Raw genomic sequence first — 22,038 nt, 5'->3', positions numbered from 1 at the left:
AGTGTGTAGTGTTTGCATAGCACATTAACTTCTAGGGTATTAATATATATATATCTATGTATTTGTTAAATCTTGTGTAATCTCCTGATCTCAGTGTCTGCCGGAGCACTTGGGATCTAAGTTCAACCTGGACGTCTCTGGTAGCCTCTGCTTAGATACTTCATCTGGCCCTGCAGTAGACCTCAGAGATTTTTTCAAAAAGGACCTTTGGCCTTTGTAGTGATGTATCCTGTACTGTAAAGGAGTATTTGATAGCTGGAGGCCTAGAAGCCAATTCTATTACTGGCAATCATGCTTGCATTAGCGCTGTGAAGCCTGGGATGCTTTCAGGGCTTCTCCCTTCTGGGAGTGGCACCCCATCCCCTCACAGTCATGTCCGAGCAACTGCACAGGAGGGCAGTGTAGGTGGACAACTGCACTGCAGCTAAGGCTGCTTCGGGACACTCCAGTGATGCCTATGGATTCATCATTACACCCTCCTGGGCTTCTCTGCTGCACCAAGAGAGCATGGATGAACTCACATTCTCTGAGCTGAGTGTCATTTTGTTATATTTTTCTGTTCATTTGTTTTTCTTTTTGAAGAGAGACTTTAAGTGGGGGAGTTGTATCTCAGCCATTTTTGAGTTATCGTGATGATCTTTGACTCTACTTTTTTTTTAATGGGTTGCTCCCTTCCTACTGCTGCTTCTTTATTTGAACTTACAGGGCTAAAGCCATCCGCAGTGTGACTCCATTTAAAGTCAGCGCAAAACCACCCAGGATGGATTTGGACCATGTGTTTGTTTGTGATGTTACAGTTGGTTGCTCTGGTAATGATTATAATGTGTCACAAAGAAAACATTTTGTCTTGATGCACTGAGCAGACAGCAGGAACATTTTAGTACTTCAAAACAAAACACAAAGATTCTTTTTTTGTGAAAACGCTTTCAATTATAACAACAAATCAGGGAAAGAGGACGATGAAGAAGACAGTATTTAAACTTTTGTTTTCCGATTATGCAAGTATTGAATTATATGATACTATAGTGTATCTGAGTCTGTGATAAACACACCTAACTATAAAATATTTGTGGCGTTTTTCTTGTTTTCAAGTGCAAGAGCCCAAATGAAACGCTGAGACCATGTGATGTACATCAGAGCAAGTTCCCTTATGCCAAAAAGGAATGCTCAGTTTTATACAGTGATGTTTTTGCACCTTGTCGCAATGTGGTAAGTTTATTAAATATCCAAGATATTCTGTCATGAGAATAATAAAATTACAGTAATTAATTTCTTCTTGCCATTCCCCTCAGTCTGAATGTCAGGGAAGAGCAAAACCCTGCAAGTATCTCTTTGAGGGTGGGCTATGTTTGTGCAGAGCTCCTCATTCTTTTCAAGACTGGAGCCTATTTCATAACAGTGATAACTGGGAGTTGTGAGTTAGTAGACTGAATAATGAAAGTCGTGTTCTCTTTAGATTTTACTCATACCTTTTATTTATATAGCAGCTAAATTTTTAAGGCTTTTGTATATATTGCAGAATTCTAAAGTTAAGTATGTAAAGTTAAACATGTGTAATGTACCTATAGCTTATCTCAAATGGTGTTATTTTGTTAATTATCCTGTTCAATATAGAAAGAAATGTGAGAAATCAAGACTTCAGCTTCAGAGCTATTGATATTTTTAATTAGTGGACAGCTCATCATCTTCTTTTTATCAAAACTCTGAGGCTTGGTGTCCTTGTTTTCCCAATACCTGGCTGAGCCTGGAACTTGAGTTACAAGAATGTCCTTAGGTCAGTCTAGACAAGATGGGGACAACAACAGCTTTTGTGGTAATCTTTTGTTCCATCTTAATCCACCTTTTATCAATGCAAAACATGCTTTATACATTTTTCTCTATTTCTGATTTTAGCTTCCCAAAGGTATTTAGGCACTTCTTTACACCTGGGCAAGCAAGAACCGCTATAACATTTTGTCTCAGTCTCTTATTTTCTTTATGACTATTAACACTAAATACTTAATATTAGATGTCGCAGCTGAACCTCCTGACTTTCAAAACTGAAGTTTGATATCAACATGGTTAGGCATTTGCCTGTGTAGGAGGTTGCAGTAGCTTAACCCAAGAGATTTATTAGTGTTGACTTAAGTTACTATGTAAAGAATTTTTTGAGCATGTGCCTGAGAACATAGTGATGAGTGTATTTTAGAAGTGACAAGTAATAAATAAAAATGGAACTTTTGAGAGTTTTTAAGAAGCTGTATTATCACAACTCATAAAGAAAGATGTTTTCTCTTGAATATTCATTTTCTATATCTTATCCATGTTGTGATGAAAATTTGAAAACATTACGCCAAAAATTTAGCACAATTATGTTAAAAAATATATGTCAGGTGCAAAACATAGTCAGGTATTTTCACACATACATATGTATCTTCTATGGGACAGCCTATAAAGCAAACATCTTTCATGTGTTTTTAAAACCTATTTATTAGCATGTGAAAATACAGCTCCTGCAAATGTAATGTAAAGTGACCTCCTATCAAGGGCATCTGCAGAAGACTGCTAGCTACAGGGGTGGAGAACTGGGTGCCAAGGAAAAAGCCCAAGCAGAGACTGACACTGGGGGCATGGAAAGGATGGAAAACATAGATGTGGGTTTCAGACGTGCTTGGAGCAGCACTATTACTGTTGCTCCTGCTCTGTGGGTGATGGAGGATCCTGCCGTGCATGGAGGGAAGCTCCTGCCTGTGGGACACATGGCCTCAGAGTTCAACTCAGGCTGGAAAACCCAGTTTTCAGGGAGACAAAAATCTTGCATTTCTGGCTGGCAGCAACTGATGCATTGCAGTTGCCCAGTTAAGCACTGAATTCAGCAGAATCTAAGGAGCCTCAACACTTGCAGAAAAAAAGGTCTTCCTCATGATTCCTAAGCTCAGTAAGAACTTTGACCTAAGGCTCCCCGTTTGTCACAACAGCAGGATATTTCTGACCCATGGAGAGATGCTGTCCTGCAGGCACGAGAGACAGGTTGAGGTCTTTGAAGCCAATCTGCTGTTTAGTGATTCCTGTATAGCTACTGCAGTTGTTTTCAGTGGAACTAATGCTCGTGTGTGTTCTCCGTGTTCTCATTGGTATCCCTGTTTTCAAAATAAGAAAAAGAATGAAAGCAAAATGGCATCACTCTCTACTGAAGGCAGAAAGTCAATCTTGATCGAGTCCCTGACAGCTTCTAGCAGCTGCCAGCTGAGAAGCTGCCTCTGTGTTAGATAAGTGCTGCTTTGTTGCTGTGATGGTATTTCTGTAATCTGACGTGTGCCATTTGAGTGCTTTACAGCTGAGCTAGACCAGAGACTAAACTGAAGAAAAGCATTGCTTTAAACATTTCATGTGTTGAGTAAGAACACTGTTTTGGAAACACTGCTCAACATTACAAAAATGATGATTTAAACTCAAGGAACAGTGTATCATGTAAAACCATGAAATAATGTGATAGTATTTTAGAATGAGGATATGGATTTCTGATCTAATGAAGTTTTGGGGGCAAATTATATTAAAATCTTGATAAGTGCAGAAGTATTTTTTTGCAAAATGTCACCAGTGTGCTTAAGCTTTCTTTCTCTGCACAAAACCCTCTCTACAAATTATTACTTTAATTACTTGGTAATCATAGCCGTAGCTGTGACTTTGTTATTTTTCATGCAAAACTGACAGGATGACTATAGATGGCAGTATTTGCCATATTAAAAAAAAGCAGAACATCCATCTTCAATATACTGTCCAAAATTGATGAACAGCAGGTGTGTGGACAGACAAGTTTGTTGGTAGTCACTGGCTGAAATTTTCTTTTGACATGTAACATAGGTATAAGCTGATCATTTAAACTGTACTTTTTGTGTAGGAATATGCCCAAACTTTGGAAAATACCTTATTTTTTTGTTTAATTCTTTCAGTCAATCCAGAAGTATAACTCCTGCTGAAAATGTTACAACAAATTTCAAACAGCTCATGCATTTAAATAACCTCTTTTTTTTTCTCTTCCTTTTTTTGTCCCCCTACAGATTGATGTGACTTCTTTTATCAAAAATTGTCACACAGATACATGCAACTGCAATCTTGGTGGGGACTGCGAGTGTTTGTGTACCAGTATTGCAGCTTATGCCCACAAGTGCTGCCAGCAGGGAGCAGCAATCCACTGGCGATCTCCTTTGCTCTGTGGTGTGTATCTGGGCTGGCCATGCACCAGAGCTCATCTCTGAGGCCTTTGGCCTTTTTGCTGCCCAATTAGACAAATATGACAGAAGTAGGTGGATAATAAACGTACTTTACATTTTTCAGGCTGTCTGTGTGTTAGCTGTGCTAGCCTTATACACCCTGCTGTCTTACTGAAGAGGGGTGACTGTGCTCAGGGTGTGCTAGTGCAGAGGTTACTGGAAAGGCACCTTTGTAACAGATCTGGGGTACATCCAGTGCTCCGTGTAGGGCTGCAAAGAGATCCAGTCCATTCTTCTTTTCATTGACATCAAGAAGAGTTCTTAGCTATAGAATATTTCATGCTTCAGGTCTGCTGTCCCAGCACATCTACTGAAATACAGCTGTATGTCATTGAACAAAAGCCTAAGGAAATAAAATCCCTGGCTGAAATATCTTGTGGAAGATGAAACTTCCGCTGCTGAAAGTGAACTTTACATTTTTTAGGATGCAAATATGCATGGATTCTCTTGCTACTTTGTAAAAATAATGTACTTTTTTCTTTTTCTTTTAGCTTATGACTGTGAATATTACAATCAAGGTATGTAGTATTTGATATTCCTGCCTTAAAAACTCAGTTGAATTAATTTATGGGCTTTCTCTTGGACTTGATGTATGTAGTTTTAACATTGCTTCTATTTTTAATGAATAAAGGTCAGTGGCCCAGCTGTGTTGAATGATTTTAGTAATCCCTAATACCTCAAATAATAACCTCATAATGTTCAATGTGTGGGTGGATTAATCCACCATATAGCATATCACTGAAGTCAAGGAGAAGCTCTAGGAGGATGTTAGCTTATGCTTGTACTGTAAATTTCAGAACTGTGATCTACAATATTTTGAAATTGATATGTTTTGGGATGTATGCGTGAGTCTCACAACTACTGTACTCTAAAAAGAACAGTACCTTAGAATGAGAGTGGTAATGATTTAATAAAATGAACTCCTGTGTCATCCCCTCTAATATTTGGATACTGTGCACATGTTTTGTAGGGAGCAAGATGTTGAAAGGAAAGGGAAACTTGACTAAATGTAATTATATGAATGTGAATTTTAATTTATCTTTTTTAGCAACTTACATCCTATAATGAGCATCATGTAGAGATGATTCGTTTCTCCTCCTGTCTGGCCCAGTAGAGTAGTAGCTTGTAGATTTTCCTGGGTATAACTGAATTTCAACAATTACTTTGTAGCGGGGAATTTTACCTTACTCAAAAATGTTTGAGGACATGGTTTAATGGTGAACATCGTGGTAGGAGTAGGTTGACAGTTGGACTTAATGATCTTAAAGGTCTTTTCCAACCTAAACAATTCTACAATTCTGTGAAAAAGTAGGAAGGAGTACTGGTTTTGGCTTGGATAGAGCTAACTTTCTTTGTATAGTTAATATGATGATATATTTTGTATTCATGATAATTCATGATGAAAATGGTGTTTTAGCTGCTGCTTACACAGTATCAAGGCTTCTGCTGCTTCCCATGCTGCTTCTCATGCAGGCTGGGGATGCACAAGAAGTTGGAGGCGACACAGGTGGGACAGCTGACCCTAACTGATGAAAGGGATGTTGCAGAACATATGATGTTGTGCTCAGCAATAAAAACTGTGAGGGAAGTTTTCTGGATGTGGTGGGTTGATCTTGGCTGGATGCCAAGGTTCCCACCCAGCAACTCTATCACTCCCCTTCCCAGCCCAACAGGGGAGAGAGTAAGGTGGAAAAACAACTCATGGGTTGGGATAAGGCAGTTTCTTTAAAGCAAAAGCAAAGTGGAATCTTGTGTGTGCAAAAGTGAAGCTAAGTGAAAGACAGCGGGGTTTATTCTCTGCTTCCCATGAGCAGCGATGGTTGGCCATTCCCGAGAAGCAGGGCTTCAGCACACATAATGGTTCCTCAGCAGGCAGCTGTGGGAGATGATGAATCCCTGCCTTCCCTCTCCTTGCCTTAGCTTTTATATCTGAGCTGACGTCATATGGTCTGGAATATCCCTTTGGTCAGTTTGGGTCAGCTGGCCTACTTGGGTCCCCTCCCAGGATCTTGCTCTCGATTGAGAAAGGAATGTTACAGTGTTGGTGCTGTGCTCAGCAGTAGGCAAAACACTGGTGTGTTATCAACACCCTTCTGGCTACCAATGCAAAGCACAGCACTGTGAGGGCTGCTATGGGGAAATGAACTCCAGCTCAGCCAGACCCAATACCCTGGGGCATATGTTGCTTAGGGCCCAGTTAGGCATTGGTTGGCTGGTGGTGAGGAATTGGGTTTTTCGCATCACTTTTCTTGTAATTGTTTTCCTTTGTTTCTTTTTCTTTCCTTCATTAAAAACAAAAAACAAACCAAATTAAACTGTCTTTATCTCCACCCATGAGTGTTTTTCAGTTCTTCCCTCCTGATTCTCTTTGGGGGTGTGGAGTCAGTGACCAGCTCTGTGGTGCTTAGCTGCCTACCAGGCTTAAAGTTAAGGACAGCATTATGTGTGTTTCCACTATCAAGTGAAAACAAGTGGAAAATTAGGATTTAAGTTTTGTATGTTATGCAATAAGGATTTTTTTTTCTATTTGATTTTTCTTCTCTTAGGTCTTGGTGAAGGACCCTATATTTTGGCAAGTGTTGGAGCAAATGACACAATTATTGGGGCTAATGTATCCAGTAGAAGGATATTTCCTCTACCTAGAACCGGAGCATATGGAAATGTAATTTTTGGTTTCATGATAACTCCAGGTCTTTTCAAAGATGAAGATTTATGTAAGTGTTCTCAGCAGTTTTGCTAATGGCAATGTATACATCTCAAACTATATGAATTATTTTTGCAGCATCTTCTAAATCTCACAAGATAGTCTAGATATTTTTAGTTATTGGAATAAGTGAGGATGAAGAGGCCAACTTCAAAACTGAGGAATTTAATTTTTATTTTTTTTTTAATATTAGAAAACCTCACTGCCAGATTTAAAGCTGACTTCTCAAAGACTGTTTTAGAAATATAAAAAAATCCAACCAAGTGAATAAAACACCTTTATGAAAAAAAAAATTACTTTGTATAACTGGAAAACTGGAAAATTTTGCACATGTATATAGCAATTATCAACACTGAAGGTCAATGTAGGATATTTTTGTCTCCAGTAAAATCAATTCTACTTTATCATTTCTTCCTACTTGTTACTTTCGCTGGACTAGAAAATGTGCAACTTAGAATGATCAGTCTGTTTTGTGCATTGCTGGTAAGCTTACAATGTAGAAGATAGTTTCTTAGCTATTCCTAAGCTCTATTTATCACTTATCAAAGACTTACCCAGACTATACAGCCAAAAATAAATATGTTTAAATATTGTTCCTTCTGTATGGGTTTTCCTTTCTTCACATATATGCCATTTGTGTCAAGTAAGTCAATATAGATTTTTTTTATTGGTTTCTCACATAATTTAATTTGTTGAAAAAATTCCCAAACCCTCAAAGTAGAAAAGGTCTGTCTTCACAGGAAAGTGAAATAAGCTTAAAAACATTTGAATTTTTTTCAGTGGGGAAATTAGGTTTTTAGATGTGATTTTGAAATGAAAAATACATAGAACAAAAGAATTAAATCAGTCTTGTCAATTCTCCAACTGATGTAAAGCAGAAGTAAAATATTCATTATATCTGTGCAGTACACAGGTAGTTTTCATATCCATGAGGAATGAGATAGTATTCATGTAGAATAAAGACACTTTAAGACTTTATTCAAGTTAAAAATCAAGTTCTTTCATTTTCAGAGAATTTTCTTCACTTTTGATTTCTGGCATGGGCAGAGCAAATAGAGGGTCAAGTCTCTTATTTGGCAACAGGTTTTCTTACTGTATTGCTGGATATGACTGTATGTAAAAAACTCCCTGACCTCAAGATGAAGTCAAGCATGTTCATACAATTTGATGTTATTTACTAATGAATTTTGGGTACCCCTAAGTTGTCAGACACTTGTCCAAACTTGAGAAAAAACTCCCAATTTGAGTAAGTTTCAGTCTAAGTCTGCTTATGAATAATTTTGAAGGCTGTTAGCAGTAGGCTGAATGTAGTTTTGATCTAACTGATTAGCTCCCTGGTGGTTCTGGATTATATGATCAATCTCTTTTAGACTCTGCACTGTATTTCCAACCATCTTTTGTGTAACATAAGCCTGAAATATTTTTTTGTAAAAAGCGGGTGTTTAAAAGGAGCGACTTAAAAGCCAATATATATAATTTAATCTCAATTGTAAGCTGTTTTCTGTGAAAGTCTTACTATAATTATTATTTTTTTCTCCTCTGGAAGCTCTCTCTCTTGTTTCCCTGGAATCTGCTGAAAGACCAAACTACTTTCTGTACGTACATGACAATGAAACCATTGGGCTGGAACAGTGGCAGGCAAGTGCCTCCTTTCAGAGACGAGCCACCTTCTTCCACCACCGTGGTCTCTGGAGTCCAGGGCTCAGTGCCTTTGAACTGCACAGTAAAAAAGGCTTTTTCATCATTCTCACCTCATCCAGTGTTAAAGTGGCAAAGTACAATGATTCAGAAGAATTCAAACATTTCAGTAGCTTTAGCATTGAAGGTAAATTATGCATAATCCCCAGGGATAAGTATTCTTTTTCTGCTTGCCTTCGGAGCACTTGTCTTTCATCAGCAATAGTAACAAATTTTGTTATCCTGTTTTTAATTCCTTTCTTTCTTTGTCTTTCATTCCATCTCAAAATGCTATTATTTTTTAATTTTTGCAGATGATGGTCACTTTATCTTTGAACTACATTTTCATTTGTTTACACTTTCAAAATGAAATTCACGTCAGAAAATGATGCATGTTAATATTTCATTAGTGATGTGTAGATATTTAGATATTTATAGATATAGATATTTAAACTTTTAAATAAATTGGGTAATTGTATTGCTTCTGCAACCAACAATGTCTTCACGATCTTCAACTAATTTTTAAGGTTTGTAAACAGAATATATTGTAAGAGTAGCTGTTTTTATTGTTGAAGCTTGAAGTGTCTTCTAGCTTGAATGAATCTAAAATACTTGAAATTGAACAAAATTTCACCTATTTGAAAGTTCTGAAGAATTTGTCTATTTGGCTTCCATTTTTTCATCTGTCTGAAACCAATATATGGTATAGAAAAAGCTATAAATTTATGGTTGATTGACTATACAATCAATAAATAATACCCTTTCCTTCTTTCTCAGAACTTAGTGCTTCTGTGCCTTATAGAAGGATCTGTGAATGGCGATATGAGTCTTGTGCCAATCCTTGTTTTAAGACATGTAGCGATCCTGAAGGAATAGCATGTAGATTCCTTCCTCCGTAAGTAAAATTAAGCTCCTATTGCTACTGTATTGTTTTTGTAATATGCATACCATATGCTTTATGAAGATTACTGCACTCGCAATATCCATTCATTTTTACTCATCCAGATTTCAGTTTCCCTCTTGTGAGAAACTCTCACAAGTCATATAAAAATATTTGTAATAAGCCTCTTGTTTCCCACGGTATATATTCCTGTTTATATGCGATATTTCAACACAGGAGGATTAGTATTTAGCCAAGAGGATTAGCTTCTGGTAGTGGTTAAGTGGAAAGCTATAAAATTAAATGAAGGCTATTTCCTTCTGTGGATTTATATTCACATCCTAAACCAGCATCCCGTGATGATAAAATGACTACATCTTTCTGGTGTTTATGTGACGGAGATCAAAAACTGTAGGTAAAGTAAGGGAGTAATGCGCCCTCTCCTGTGAGAGGAGGGAACTTGTATACTAAGAGGTAGTCATTGCCATCAAGAGAGTGATTTTACACGGGTGATATTAGCTTGTGTCTTAGTGACGAGATTTCCTGTCTCTGCAGTTCTTCCTTGGCATCTATGGAACCAGAACAAACTAAAAGAAAAACACCTAAAAACTGAAGGCACAATGTGTTAGAAAAGAAAGGATATTTTGAATTTCAGACTACCTCCCTAGGCATATGCAGCTTATGATTTGGAATATTAATAATATTGCTAATTTTCTGTGGTTTTATTCTTAGTGTTTTCCATATGGGTTGTTAATGCCATGATTTTCTTATTAAATAGTTCCCCCAAAATGAAAAAATATGGGAATATATGGACTTCTCTGCACTCTCCTATGCTGAAAGTACACAACAAAAGACTTTTTATAGAGTTCGTCTAAATATTTTAATGTTTCAAATGAACATTCATCATTCTTTGGAAAACCTTTCTGCTTAGGGACTAAACGTCCACCTGGTTGTGGAAGCAGCTATCATGTTCATCAACCTATTCAAAAGAATTGACTATTAACAATTTAGAAACAAAACTGTGCTGTTCAATAGCGTTTTGACCTTAAAATGCCTCAAAATTCTGTGTTTGCCATTATATTAGAAAGTTCTCAGAGCTTTGATAGGGGAGACATTTGATTTTTTTTTTCCAAATAAAATAATTTAAAGTTAATTTATACTTCCACTGTGGCTTCAGAATTGACTATAAAATATTTTATAGGGTTGAAGGATGCATGCCATACTGTCCCAAAAACATGATCCTCGATGAGGTCACACATAGATGTGTTTATCCAGAAGACTGTAAGTACATTTTATTATACTGGTCTAAACTTGTACCTTACTCTAGAGATCCCAGGAAAGGCTTAATCAAGTGTTCATTTTTTAAAACTAAGTGCTTTTTCAGAACATCTTTCTGTTGAAGATTGTCTCTCTAGGACATAGACTCAATTCCCAGTCCATTCCCAAAATACAGCTTCTACATTCAAACAAGTTATATTTAAAACTGAATTCTTTAATTTCTCTAATTGTGGGTTAAATATAACCTTTAGACATGATGTTATACTCATGGCAACTGTATTTGAGTATATAATGCTAGTATATTATACACATATAAGAGAAAGATCCCAAATGAAAGAAATACTACTGTGGCAAAAAGTTCATTCTTTTCAGATGGCGGGACACCACTAACAAACTCAAAACATCTTTTTCATAAGTTCTAGTGTGTAATGATACCACATTGCTTGCTTATTTTGGAGGGTACAGTATTCTTTTAATATTAAAATTAAGTTTTAATACTATGTCTTATTTTATTTTACAAATTTTGAATTAAATACATTGTGCTTGATATTTACTAGTAAAAAGTTTATTCCAAATATTTTACTGTTTTGGATTTACTGAATTTTCTATGGTATTCCCTTGTTGTTTCAAAACTGCTCTGCGAAATCAAGATTTTCACTAATAATAAAAAATTAACTACTTCATTTGCAAAGAAAATTTGAAAATTGAGTCATCTGAGTTCCTCAAAGTCATCAGGCAACCCGGAACCATTGGCAAGCTCTGATTTGCTAATATTTAAATGGGACTTGAGTAGAGATAGTAGACATCTATTAGTTTTGCTTTACTAATAATCCATAAAAGACAGTGAAACATGCATTTTTCCTTTTAGGCATACCTGTGACACCTACAGGATCAGAAATTGGAACAAAACCTTCATGGTTAATCTCTCACACAGATGCTACCATGGAGAGATTTCCTCAGACACCTCCTGTATTTGTTACTTTGGTGAATGAACCAACTCATATCGGTGTGACAGACAAAATAACCATGGAGGCAAACACAACTTTAAGGGGAATGAATATGTCAGCACAGTCCATTACAGACTTTTACTCATTGGAATCATCTAATGCAGCCACCTATTCAACATTTTCATTACCAAGTACAGTGAACCCTTCTGATGTACTTCACAGCACAGCCAGCTCTACTGTCCCTTCCAAACTCATCTCTTCAACATATTTTCCAACTCTTCTTCAAGCATCAGCAGTCATATCACATACTGTCAGTTCTAATACATCTTTAATTTTACCTATTACAATAGCAACTCCAACAGCTTAGTGCAAGTCCAATTCCAACACATTCTGCGTTATTAACACCCACCTCCCTAGTGGCAATTCCATTTTCACTTGAAACACCAACCACTCAGCTAGGAACAGTTCCCCTACCTCAGCATTAACAACTTTAACCTTCAACCCATCTTTTGTCACTTCTGAGCTGTCTGCAGGGATTGGGAAGGGTAAGAGTTCTTCAGTAAGTAATTTTAAGGAGCTGAAATATCCTCTGAAGTGTCTTTGTCTGCTTTGCTGTCTGGCAGAGCAACTTTCACAAGACCTGTATTTCTTCTAGGTCCATGGTTGACTATAAGCACATCTACTTCTCCTATATCTGCTTCGTCTGTTAGAACGAGGTCTTGCATTGATCAAACTGCAGTTTACCCAACATGGTTTTCTGCACTGACTTCAACTGGTCCTCAAATTCCTATGACTACTAGATTTGCTAGCTCTGAGATAAGTTTTCCTCAGTTGATCACAGTTTCATACTTCAAAACAGCAAAGCCCTTGTCTAAAACTTCTCTGATGTCATTAAATGCAAGTTCTACAGCTAGTTTTTCTCCAAAGCCATTTTTATCTTCAGTGCAAATTTCGATGACTGTTCCCAAGCAGGCATCTCCATTAAAAAAGGGCAGTATTTATGCTGCTCTACCAGTAATGACTGTATCTGCACCTCAAGTTGCTTCTCAAATCCTTATAAACACTTCAACTCCTTCTGTAACATGCACAGTATCTATAGCAGTGCACTCCTTGATTACCTCCATAAAGCCCAAAGTTATGACAGCTGTCACTGTGGCCTCCAAAAGTGTTTATAAAATACCTTCTGCAGCTTCCATTCCTCAACTCAATTCAGAATCTTTGACATGTCTATAGTAAGTAAAGCCTCAAGAGAAAATAAGTATATAATGCACACTGATTTCAGTGTCATCCACTTCTAAAAAGCCAATGAAATCCATTATGTCTACAGTCTTCCCTCTCAAGACATTGGTATTACCTCTATATGCTACATCAGTAACCACTTCAGAAATTACAGAGTACCCAAGCAGTTCAGATACAGAATTGAGAACTGACCCTGTGGCTCAAAGTTCAGGCACTTTCATTCCTAAAGATCCTTCTCTTACGAGGTCATCATCTTTATTTACAACCTTGTCATCAACATCAGTACCATCTTATGTGACATTTCAGACTACAAGTTCTTCATTGATTCCCACAGTAGATAGCACTTCATCACTAACACAAAATATAACTGCTACTGAAGAATGAGTTTCATCTCTAGATACACAAGGAATGTCAAAAATTCCAGTTACAGATGTTCTGACTTGTGTGGATTTTTCTAAATTCACTTTAAATATAAGCCCTTCTACCAACCTTTCAGCAGCACTAAAATCATCCATTTTAAAGCCCTCTTTACTAATGCCTAAAATTTCTGAAGCCACTTTAGAAAGCCAGCCCTCTATGCCTTCACCTCCTCCTAAGACCACTCATATCTCTAATGTTTCTCTAGGAAAGCAGAGTTCTTCGGTAAGTTCTTCGGAAGAAGATGGAAAAATATCAGCCATATCAGCTGGAATCATCACTCAATCCACTACACCAATGATCATGAACACAACAGTGAATGCCACATCCTCAAAAGTACCTTATATTTTTGCAAAAATACCACCTAGCTCTTCAGCCAGTTTATTAGTTACTTCAGGCACTACTCTAGCCTCTAGGATTACTACAAAAACCACTGATCCTTTTGTTGCTGACTTGGATTTTTATACGACTTCAGCTTCAGTTCTTACCACCACAGAAACACACAGATCTTTGTTTACAACTGCAGTAACTCAAGCTTCCCAGAGCACTAAAGAAACTCCAAAAATTATTGTAATGAAAACAACTGGTACTACAAGTCCATTATCACAGATGAAGAGTACCTCATATACAGTTTCAGAAGTTAAATACTCAACCTCATATGAGAGAACTGTGGAAATTTCACAAAGTGGTCAGACTTCATATGAGCAAAGAAATTTTACCAAGATAAAGGCAACCACAACTGACAAATCTTCCCTGCCTTATTTGCCATTAACTGCAGTCCAGAGTTCGCTTTTTTCAAGAAATACAACCTCAGTAAAAAATATGTCTCTTTCTGGAGTCTCAGGTCTAACAACATCAGATAGGTCCAAAATCCCAACACAGAAACCGATGAAACATTATTTTAGTTTAGCAGAGGCCACAGAGAGAACTAAAATAGGTTTATCTCATTCTGGTGGTGGAATGGCTCTACCTTCCTCTTCAGAAACAACAGGTGTAGCTGACAAGGCTTACTTTGGTACGATGATGCATACACTGATGTCTACATCATCTGAGTGTGTGGTATGATCAGTTTTACTTGTCCTTGTATGTTAAATTGTATATTACTTTTTAGTCTATTCTGTTATGCTATGTATGTAATACCAGAGATTTTAAATAGTTCCTATTTTCTATTTAATTTGTATATTTTTAAATACCCAGTTATTCTTAGAAGACAGTTTTATTGTTGCTCTTATACTGCCCCAGTATGTTCTACAGCTTGCATGTATTACTCTGAAAAAAAAGGCTTTAAAGCTATATGCTTGTTCTAAATATAGCTAAATATATTACTGAGGTGCAGAAAAAGCCATAATCCATGGAATTTTTGGGTTTCTGCATAATCTCACTCTGTCTTTCCTTTTCCCATTTGTTTCTTTGACATATGGTTTAACCTCATGGGAATGCATGATTTTGTGTTTCTTAAAGTGCTTCAGATTATTGCTGACTATAATGCATAGCCTCAATGGATAATGCTTTTTGTAGGGTATTCCACCAAAGTTAGATGGAACAGGACAGGTGTGCTGTTAGATGGAACATGTATTGTTGCCACCTGTTACAACCACACAAATGCAAATCATTCCAAAATAACTGATGAGGGGCAGGTAGATATGCTGATACTCTCTCAGAGCAGGGGGATGAATGAGTAATTGTTTCAACTTCATAAGGGCAATGAACTTAGAGCTCATTCTGGTTGTTTTTTTTTCCTTATATGACAGCCAAGATACCTTGAATCTGTTGACAAATGTAGCCAGTATGTATGTGTTAATATGGGTTGGATGTTATACAATCTTTCAAGGAACTGCCCTAAGGATGTGCAGAAGCCAGATTGTGGTTTTCGAGGAATGCCTGTTCAAGTTAACAGTGATAGTTGTTGTCCAGAATGGGAATGTCCCTGTAAGTCACTGTTTTATTTTTTAATAAAATATAGTGTCTTGATCTGTAAATTTCAAGTAATAAATTAAGGGTTTATTCCAGTGGGAATATGAGGTTGAATACTGCAATGAATTTAAAAGAGCTATTCATCAGCGAAACAGAATCAAATATACTGAATGTTTTGGTATATTTGAATTGACATTCAACTACACTATATTATAACATTCAAGAGAATCAAAATATTTTGTTTTGAATGAAAATATTGAAATGACATCTGTCGCATGAACATCAATGTTTCCCAGCTGAGACGTTTCAGAATTTCTATCAGGAAAAGTGTTAAGATTTCAACATTTTGTGAAGAAAAAAAAAATTGCTAGTATTTTCTGAAAGACAGAACCCCTCAATTTCAGTTACTCTAATTGCAGTTTTTACTCATGCTTAGAAACTGCAGAAATTGGCAGATGAGCGTCTGCCAAGGGAAAAAAAAAGGCTAAAGAGAAGTCATATTTAAACCTTGCAGTTATTGATTAATGGTAATTAGCCAATAGTAATTGGTCATTGGTTAATGAAACCCATATTACACTTTATATTTGTTTCAAGATCGGACAGAAAAGTTCCCTGTTATCAGTATCTCAAAAATATGTACATTTTAATGCATATATTTTAGCTCACGCTGTACAGATTCATTGACCTTATCTGTAAAACATTGGCTTAAGTGAAAATTTTCACCATTTTAAACATTCTCCCCTATCTTGGGCATACAAAAGTAGGTTAAGATATTTCTACTGAGTAACCTAAGCACTTGGTTCTGCTTATGGCTCAATATGCTGTCTGCAGAACAAGGTCATCAATATATGTATGAATGAATATGTGAAAGAAAATAATGTTAGAACTGAAAGGTTTTAGAAATGTCCTGTATTTGGTTTTGTGTTAACCTCATTAAATGACTTTTTTAGGTCAATGTTCTGTACTGTCTGAACTGAGTATTATTACATTTGATGGAAACAACATAGCCCTCTGCAATATGGCTTCCTATATTTTAGTCAAGTTACCAGGAGAAATTATTGTTGCTCATATTGAAAAATGTCCTGCTAATCAGGTAAGATTCTTGCATTTCTGCAATAATTGTAATAGTTTCTTGAATTTTTTTGTTATAGGTATGAAATTCTGCAAAAATATGTCAATTAAAACTTAGATATAAAAGCCATACCCATTGAAAAATGGCAAGTTATTTAATTTTCAAGGAGCATGCTTAATTATGCTATCTAGACAAAAGTATTTTGTCTCAGGTTAAATAGTAATTGTTTTGTTATAAGGAAATTCAAATGTAGGTTACATTTAAATTAGAAGAGGTGCCGTAACTTCTGAATCTTCATGTCTCCTTTCAGGCTCTTCACACACAAGTCTTCTTGTGGCCTTGAATTTATACTTTACCATATGGTCAAAATACTAAAATATTTTGAATAGTCACAAAAGATATTTTGTAGTTATTTTAGGAATGTATTAATGACATTGGGATTACTGTGGTGAGTTGTTCTTTGTAGTTGTCTAACTCTGCATTGCCTACAGAGGGGATCTGGCCACTTTATTTTAGACTGCCAGTTAAGGTCAGGTCAGTCTCATCCTCAGAACCTATAAATACATTTCCTTTGCATTGCCTGTAGTCATAATTTATGCAGCCCTTGAGCAACTGGCTTGTTTCCATCCTTGGTTTGTGGGTAAACAAGTTACTGATGAGGAACTTCAACAGGCTTCTTTTCCCTCCCATCCCTCTTTATTTACTCTCACTGGGCAACTGTATACTTGAACTTTAAGACTGTTAAGTACAACAGTCGTGCACTGGTTTAGAGGTTTTCTATTAAATTGCTCTCTTCACTGTTTCTTGGTTACAGTCTAGAGGTGGGAATGTAGAACATATAGGCAGATGAGCTTTAGAAGTTTATAGCTGTAGTTCTTTAAGAAATATTTTTTGAAAGGGCCTTTCAGCATGTGCACTACTTTAGCTGAGAAGTGTGTATTTTTTATTATTTATAAGGAATATATTAAATTAGCGTAATTATTTAGCATCTTTGAAGAACTTCAAAGACGAAGAAAATAGTCAACTTATTTTTGATAAAAAAAATGCTGCTGATTATCATTGCACTTCTAATTTTTTTAATGTTTTCCAGAGTGCAAATTCAATACGAAAACTAGTAAGTACTTTTTTATTTTACTAATTATAAAATGCATTAATGTTACATATATTGATAAAAATTCCCAATAACACTGGCACAGAATTAGAAAAACAACGGTAATTAAACTCATTTGTCACTTTTCTTTCAAGGTTCCACCTGCGAGCACCTCAGGGCTCTGTTTTAAGAAATTAAATGTCACAACACCCACATGTAAAATACTTATCAATCGCTTAGCAAGAAAAGTAAGTATATATCAACAGTATGTACACTTAAAAAATAGCTGGAGAGCTATTCTGTTGTAGGATGTAATAAATTCGAGTTAAAATTATATATTACAGGAGTAGGACTAGTTTTGCAGTTAAGGTTCCCAGTAATTTATGGTATCCTAGGAGCAAAACAATAAACATTTCTGATACCATTTTTCACTTATCTATCATTTACCCAAAATAACACTTTAAAGTTCTTTAGAGTTTTTAAAGAAGCTGCAAAAGAAGTTATACTTGAGATTGTATTTTCAGAAACCCTAAAACTGAACAGAAAGTGTTCCAAGATGGAATAAACACTAAATCTGCCTTTCCTACTAGTCAATTACAAGTCAGAACAGATAACGTTGAATAATTGGAATGAGGTTTTGTTTTATAATACAATATATGATAAATAAGATTTATTCCTTCCTTAATTAGAAAAGATTTTTTTTCTCATGCCTACTTCATTTGCAGTTATAGGAAATGACACTGATGGGAAGCTCTGTGTTGCAAGCACTGTGACTGTTGTATGTGGTAGAGGCTGTAAAAAAATAACTTTCTTTATTAAATAGGAATACATATAGAATAGATAATTGCAATCTGTTTTTATTCCTAAAATGTGCTTGGTTTATTTCAGGTAGTAGTGGATTCTGTAATTCAACCATTACCATTTTCAAAAGAAGGACTGAGTATTCAGGATACTGGTGCAATGTATGTTGTTAATACCCCAGCTGGTATTAGCATCAAGTGGGCTCATGTTACAGGCATCATAGATATACAGTATGGATTACACTCTAACACATCGATGAAGACAGAAGGACTTTGTGGTGAGGCTATGGTCACAATTTTTTTCTTATTAAATAACTTCCCATTTGAAATTTGCAACTCTCTTTTGTGTCTGTGACCAGCTGTCCTTATAGCTCTCCTTGTGACCCTCACTAGCTATGATGACAATTCTATGTGATGTGGGCTTGTGAAATACTGCTAATTAATACCAATAAATTAATCATTCTGTTTTGAAAGCACTGCATGCTAATAAAGTACTTTTTAGAACAAGTAGTGATCAGCACATTGTATCTAAATAGCTTTTAAAAAAATTACTTATTTCTGCCTGTTTTTAAGAATATTGTTGAAGTGAAGTAAAGAAAAGGGAAAAATTTTCAATGGAGAAGTGGATGCTAAGGAAGTTCAGGTAGTGACAGTATATTTCAGTGATTCTGGAGAAAAGAGTAACTGTCGTTAGCAATGTCAGCTTATTGCTATGCAAATACTGAAAAAAGATTTTATCTTGGGAAGGGCTCAAGTCTCCTGAGGATAGTGAATCTGAATTTAGGCCTCTTGAGGTTGAATCTAGGGTCCAAAACTGTGCTGAGTTGTCTCAGACTTGAATTACAATGATGGTAAATTTAGCATGTTTCAGGCTTCCCTGATAGCCTTTTTATAACTCTGCCCGAATGAATAATATGGAGAAGTGTAAGCAGGTATTTCAGAATTGTTTTAATTCTATCATAAATGTTCCTCTTCTGGTACATTGTAATTTTATATAGTCTACCCCACATTGAAAAGGAAACGGAACTTTTTATGATCTTTTAAACCACTTTTAGTTTTAAAAGCAAACAATGCGATTCAGATATGCTTTAATTATAAACAAATCAAATCTTTAAAATCAATTGCTATATTCTGATTGAACAAAAAGAAAGTTCTCCTAGATCTAGGGAGAGGACATGAATGTTGGCCCTGCATCTTTTCCCAGTATTATGCCATCCTCTTTATACATGCTGAAACAGTGGAATGAAATGAGATCAAATGTAGGAAGAATTATAGAATAGTCATAGAAGAGCTGCTCTTTGTGCCATGAGAAGATACAAAGAGGAAGACTTTGCAGACAGATCCAAACTTTGCTTTAAAGTGCTGCTTTACTTGATATTTTGCAGGAAAATCTGAAACCTTCTTTAGCTCTCCTTTCCTATTCTCTGATGTTAATTCCTGATGGGGATTCTTCAATCCTCTCCCTTTCATAATAGAAAAAATTGTGTGACTATTTGGTACATCAGCTTTATTTTTAAAAGCTGTATTGATTCTGTAATTCTGTAATATGACTCTACAAATTCTAACTCCAGCAGTTAGTGATTTGCAGGAAGAAGCAGAAGAGTTAAGAATAGTGGAATGTTGTGTTACTGTCAAATGCTTCTTATCATGCAAATAGCATCTTCTGTATTTCTCCATGCTGTCTGAAAGAATAACAGCCTGTCACACCAAGCTAGCCCAGTTCTAGCAAGGGACCCTGGAGAGCATCAGACTGCAGGGCTGGAAGCACAAAGGCAAGGGCTTAGTGTGTGGTTAACGGTGCAGAAGGAAAGTGGAAGCAAGATAGAAGACTTTGCCTGATCAGTTCCGAGATATAAAACACTGGTATGAAGATTAAAGTTTTGGCATTAGTCACTTATTATGTGCTTATAGGAATCATATATTTTAATTGATGAATCAACAGAATACCTACAATAATGAATTCAGATAGCCAATTCAGGGGTCTAGGTGGGTTTTTTTTTCCGGTGATTTTGTATTAATAAATAGAGTAAGAACCATATTTTCTCTTGAGAAAGCAATTTGTTCATCAAAAGATTCTTTTCACAACTTCTTGCATTTAGAATGTTCAGTTAAGTTTCAGTACATGTCAAATCATCGGCGACAAGCAGTTAACTTGAAAGCCTCTGCAGCTACTCACAAGGAGCTGACTGCTGTTCAGTAGAATGAGATCAGAATCTAGTGCCATATCAGTGAGTTTGCTACACTCAACACCACACTTTGGTAGCAGTTTTTCTCAAAAGTTAATTAATTGTTGGGAAAGGTATAATTAGCTGTACTGCATGATCTGCTTGTTTTACTTAGCCATTGAGGTGAGAACTAAAGTCACAAGCAGAAGGTTGGAACTACAGTGGACATATAGCTACTTTCATTTATAAACTCAGGTGACTAAGTTGCACAGGTCAGCCTGACGCAATATTAATCTTACCTTATTAAGTGCACTTTTCTTTCCCAAAAGTCGGCATATGGCATGTTTGTTTGTGCTTTGAATATGATGCTCTGTCTCCAGGGGTGTGTAATGGAGATCCTAGCGATGACCTGAAAATGCAAAACATGAGCATAATTACAAATATGGAGGAAATTGAAATGTTCATTAAGAGTTGGGAAATTGAGAAATCACTTGAAGTAACAACCAGGAGGCCAGTAAGAAACTGTACTGAAGATAACTGCACATACTGTATGGAACTGTTAAACAGAAGCATTTTCATCCCTTGTCACAAGAAAGTGAGTACAAAGATCAGAAAAATTGCAGGTGCAATTCAAATAAAAGTTGTATAATTAAGAAAAGAGTGAGAGATATATGCACATTTTTTGTGTTCTGCTTATTTTCATATTTCAGTTGAACAACTGAATGGGTGGCTCTAATACCTCCATCATGTTGCCTTTAGTACTTTTGTCACATTGTCCAATGTAAACACGCATTTATATTGATCCCTGTGCTATTATACTGTTTTAAAAATTATTTATTTTTAAATAATTAATAGGAAATCTCAAAGGAGAGACACCAGATCATCATGTCAAGACAAATACGTTCCAAAAGGGTTGTTTTTATTAAATTCTTGCTTGGGGTCACTGGAACAGAAAGCCTTGTGTTTCTGCTGCATACAACAGTGACTCATGCAGTCTGAGACTTATCTGACTAAAGAAATTTCCAGTTAAACAAATTTTGACCTAGTCACTATTATGTTGACAATTTGGTAGCATTTCTTACAAAAATCATTATAATTTGTTTCTGAAAACTGTACTTCCTAATGATACAGCTGTAGCATGCAGCCTGCCACTAGAGGTGGGTAGCGCAGCACAGCTGCTTCCCAGAACAGAAAATGAGAAAATCCCAAATCTCTGAGGTCCGACTTTCCCCACTTAATTAAAAATAAAAAGGATTAATTACTCAAGTGTCTTTTTCTTCTCAGAGATGTGTTCAGACTCCTGATTCACTTCTTGCTGTTCTGCCTTTCCACCCTTAGTCTGTGTTGTGTTGCACTTTGGTTTTCATCACAGACAAATGCTGTTAAAAGTATTGCAGGCAGCTGAACCCCTTCCTTCAAATTCCCAAGACCACTCCTCACTTTTCCCAGATAGAAAAAAAGGGAGGGAGTTCTTCTGAAAAGAAGGAGCTATATTTGCCGCAGAAACTTAGTGGGAGGGAGCAATGGTAAGCAGTTTGGAATCAAGAAAGGAGAGTAGCACCAGTGCAGCACAGTAGTGAATAGGCAGAATGAAACAAGATC

The 22,038-nt window shown here is 36.2% G+C and overlaps 1 protein-coding gene across 1 annotated transcript in view; it reads left to right on the top strand.

The window, feature by feature from the left end:
• The window catches only part of OTOGL (otogelin like), a 91,518-nt gene that overhangs the window by 51,661 nt on the left and 17,819 nt on the right, over positions 1–22,038 (top strand). Inside the window, exons 30-44 of the mRNA XM_018080151.1 lie at positions 1,093–1,209; positions 4,041–4,197; positions 4,745–4,771; positions 6,800–6,967; positions 8,504–8,782; positions 9,412–9,529; positions 10,716–10,795; positions 11,661–11,930; positions 13,604–14,454; positions 15,147–15,324; positions 16,260–16,402; positions 17,472–17,495; positions 17,627–17,719; positions 18,360–18,549; positions 20,817–21,031. Of these exons, the coding sequence (XP_017935640.1) occupies positions 1,093–1,209; positions 4,041–4,197; positions 4,745–4,771; positions 6,800–6,967; positions 8,504–8,782; positions 9,412–9,529; positions 10,716–10,795; positions 11,661–11,930; positions 13,604–14,454; positions 15,147–15,324; positions 16,260–16,402; positions 17,472–17,495; positions 17,627–17,719; positions 18,360–18,549; positions 20,817–21,031 (2,910 nt within the window). The remainder of the gene's footprint in view (positions 1–1,092; positions 1,210–4,040; positions 4,198–4,744; positions 4,772–6,799; positions 6,968–8,503; positions 8,783–9,411; positions 9,530–10,715; positions 10,796–11,660; positions 11,931–13,603; positions 14,455–15,146; positions 15,325–16,259; positions 16,403–17,471; positions 17,496–17,626; positions 17,720–18,359; positions 18,550–20,816; positions 21,032–22,038) is intronic.

Source organism: Manacus vitellinus, unplaced genomic scaffold (genome assembly GCF_001715985.3).
Source record: "Manacus vitellinus isolate BGI_N305 unplaced genomic scaffold, ASM171598v3 scaffold_5_pilon, whole genome shotgun sequence".
Lineage (NCBI taxonomy): Eukaryota > Metazoa > Chordata > Aves > Passeriformes > Pipridae > Manacus > Manacus vitellinus.
Note: the sequence above shows the minus strand (reverse complement) of the source record. Positions and strands in the feature narration are given on the sequence as shown.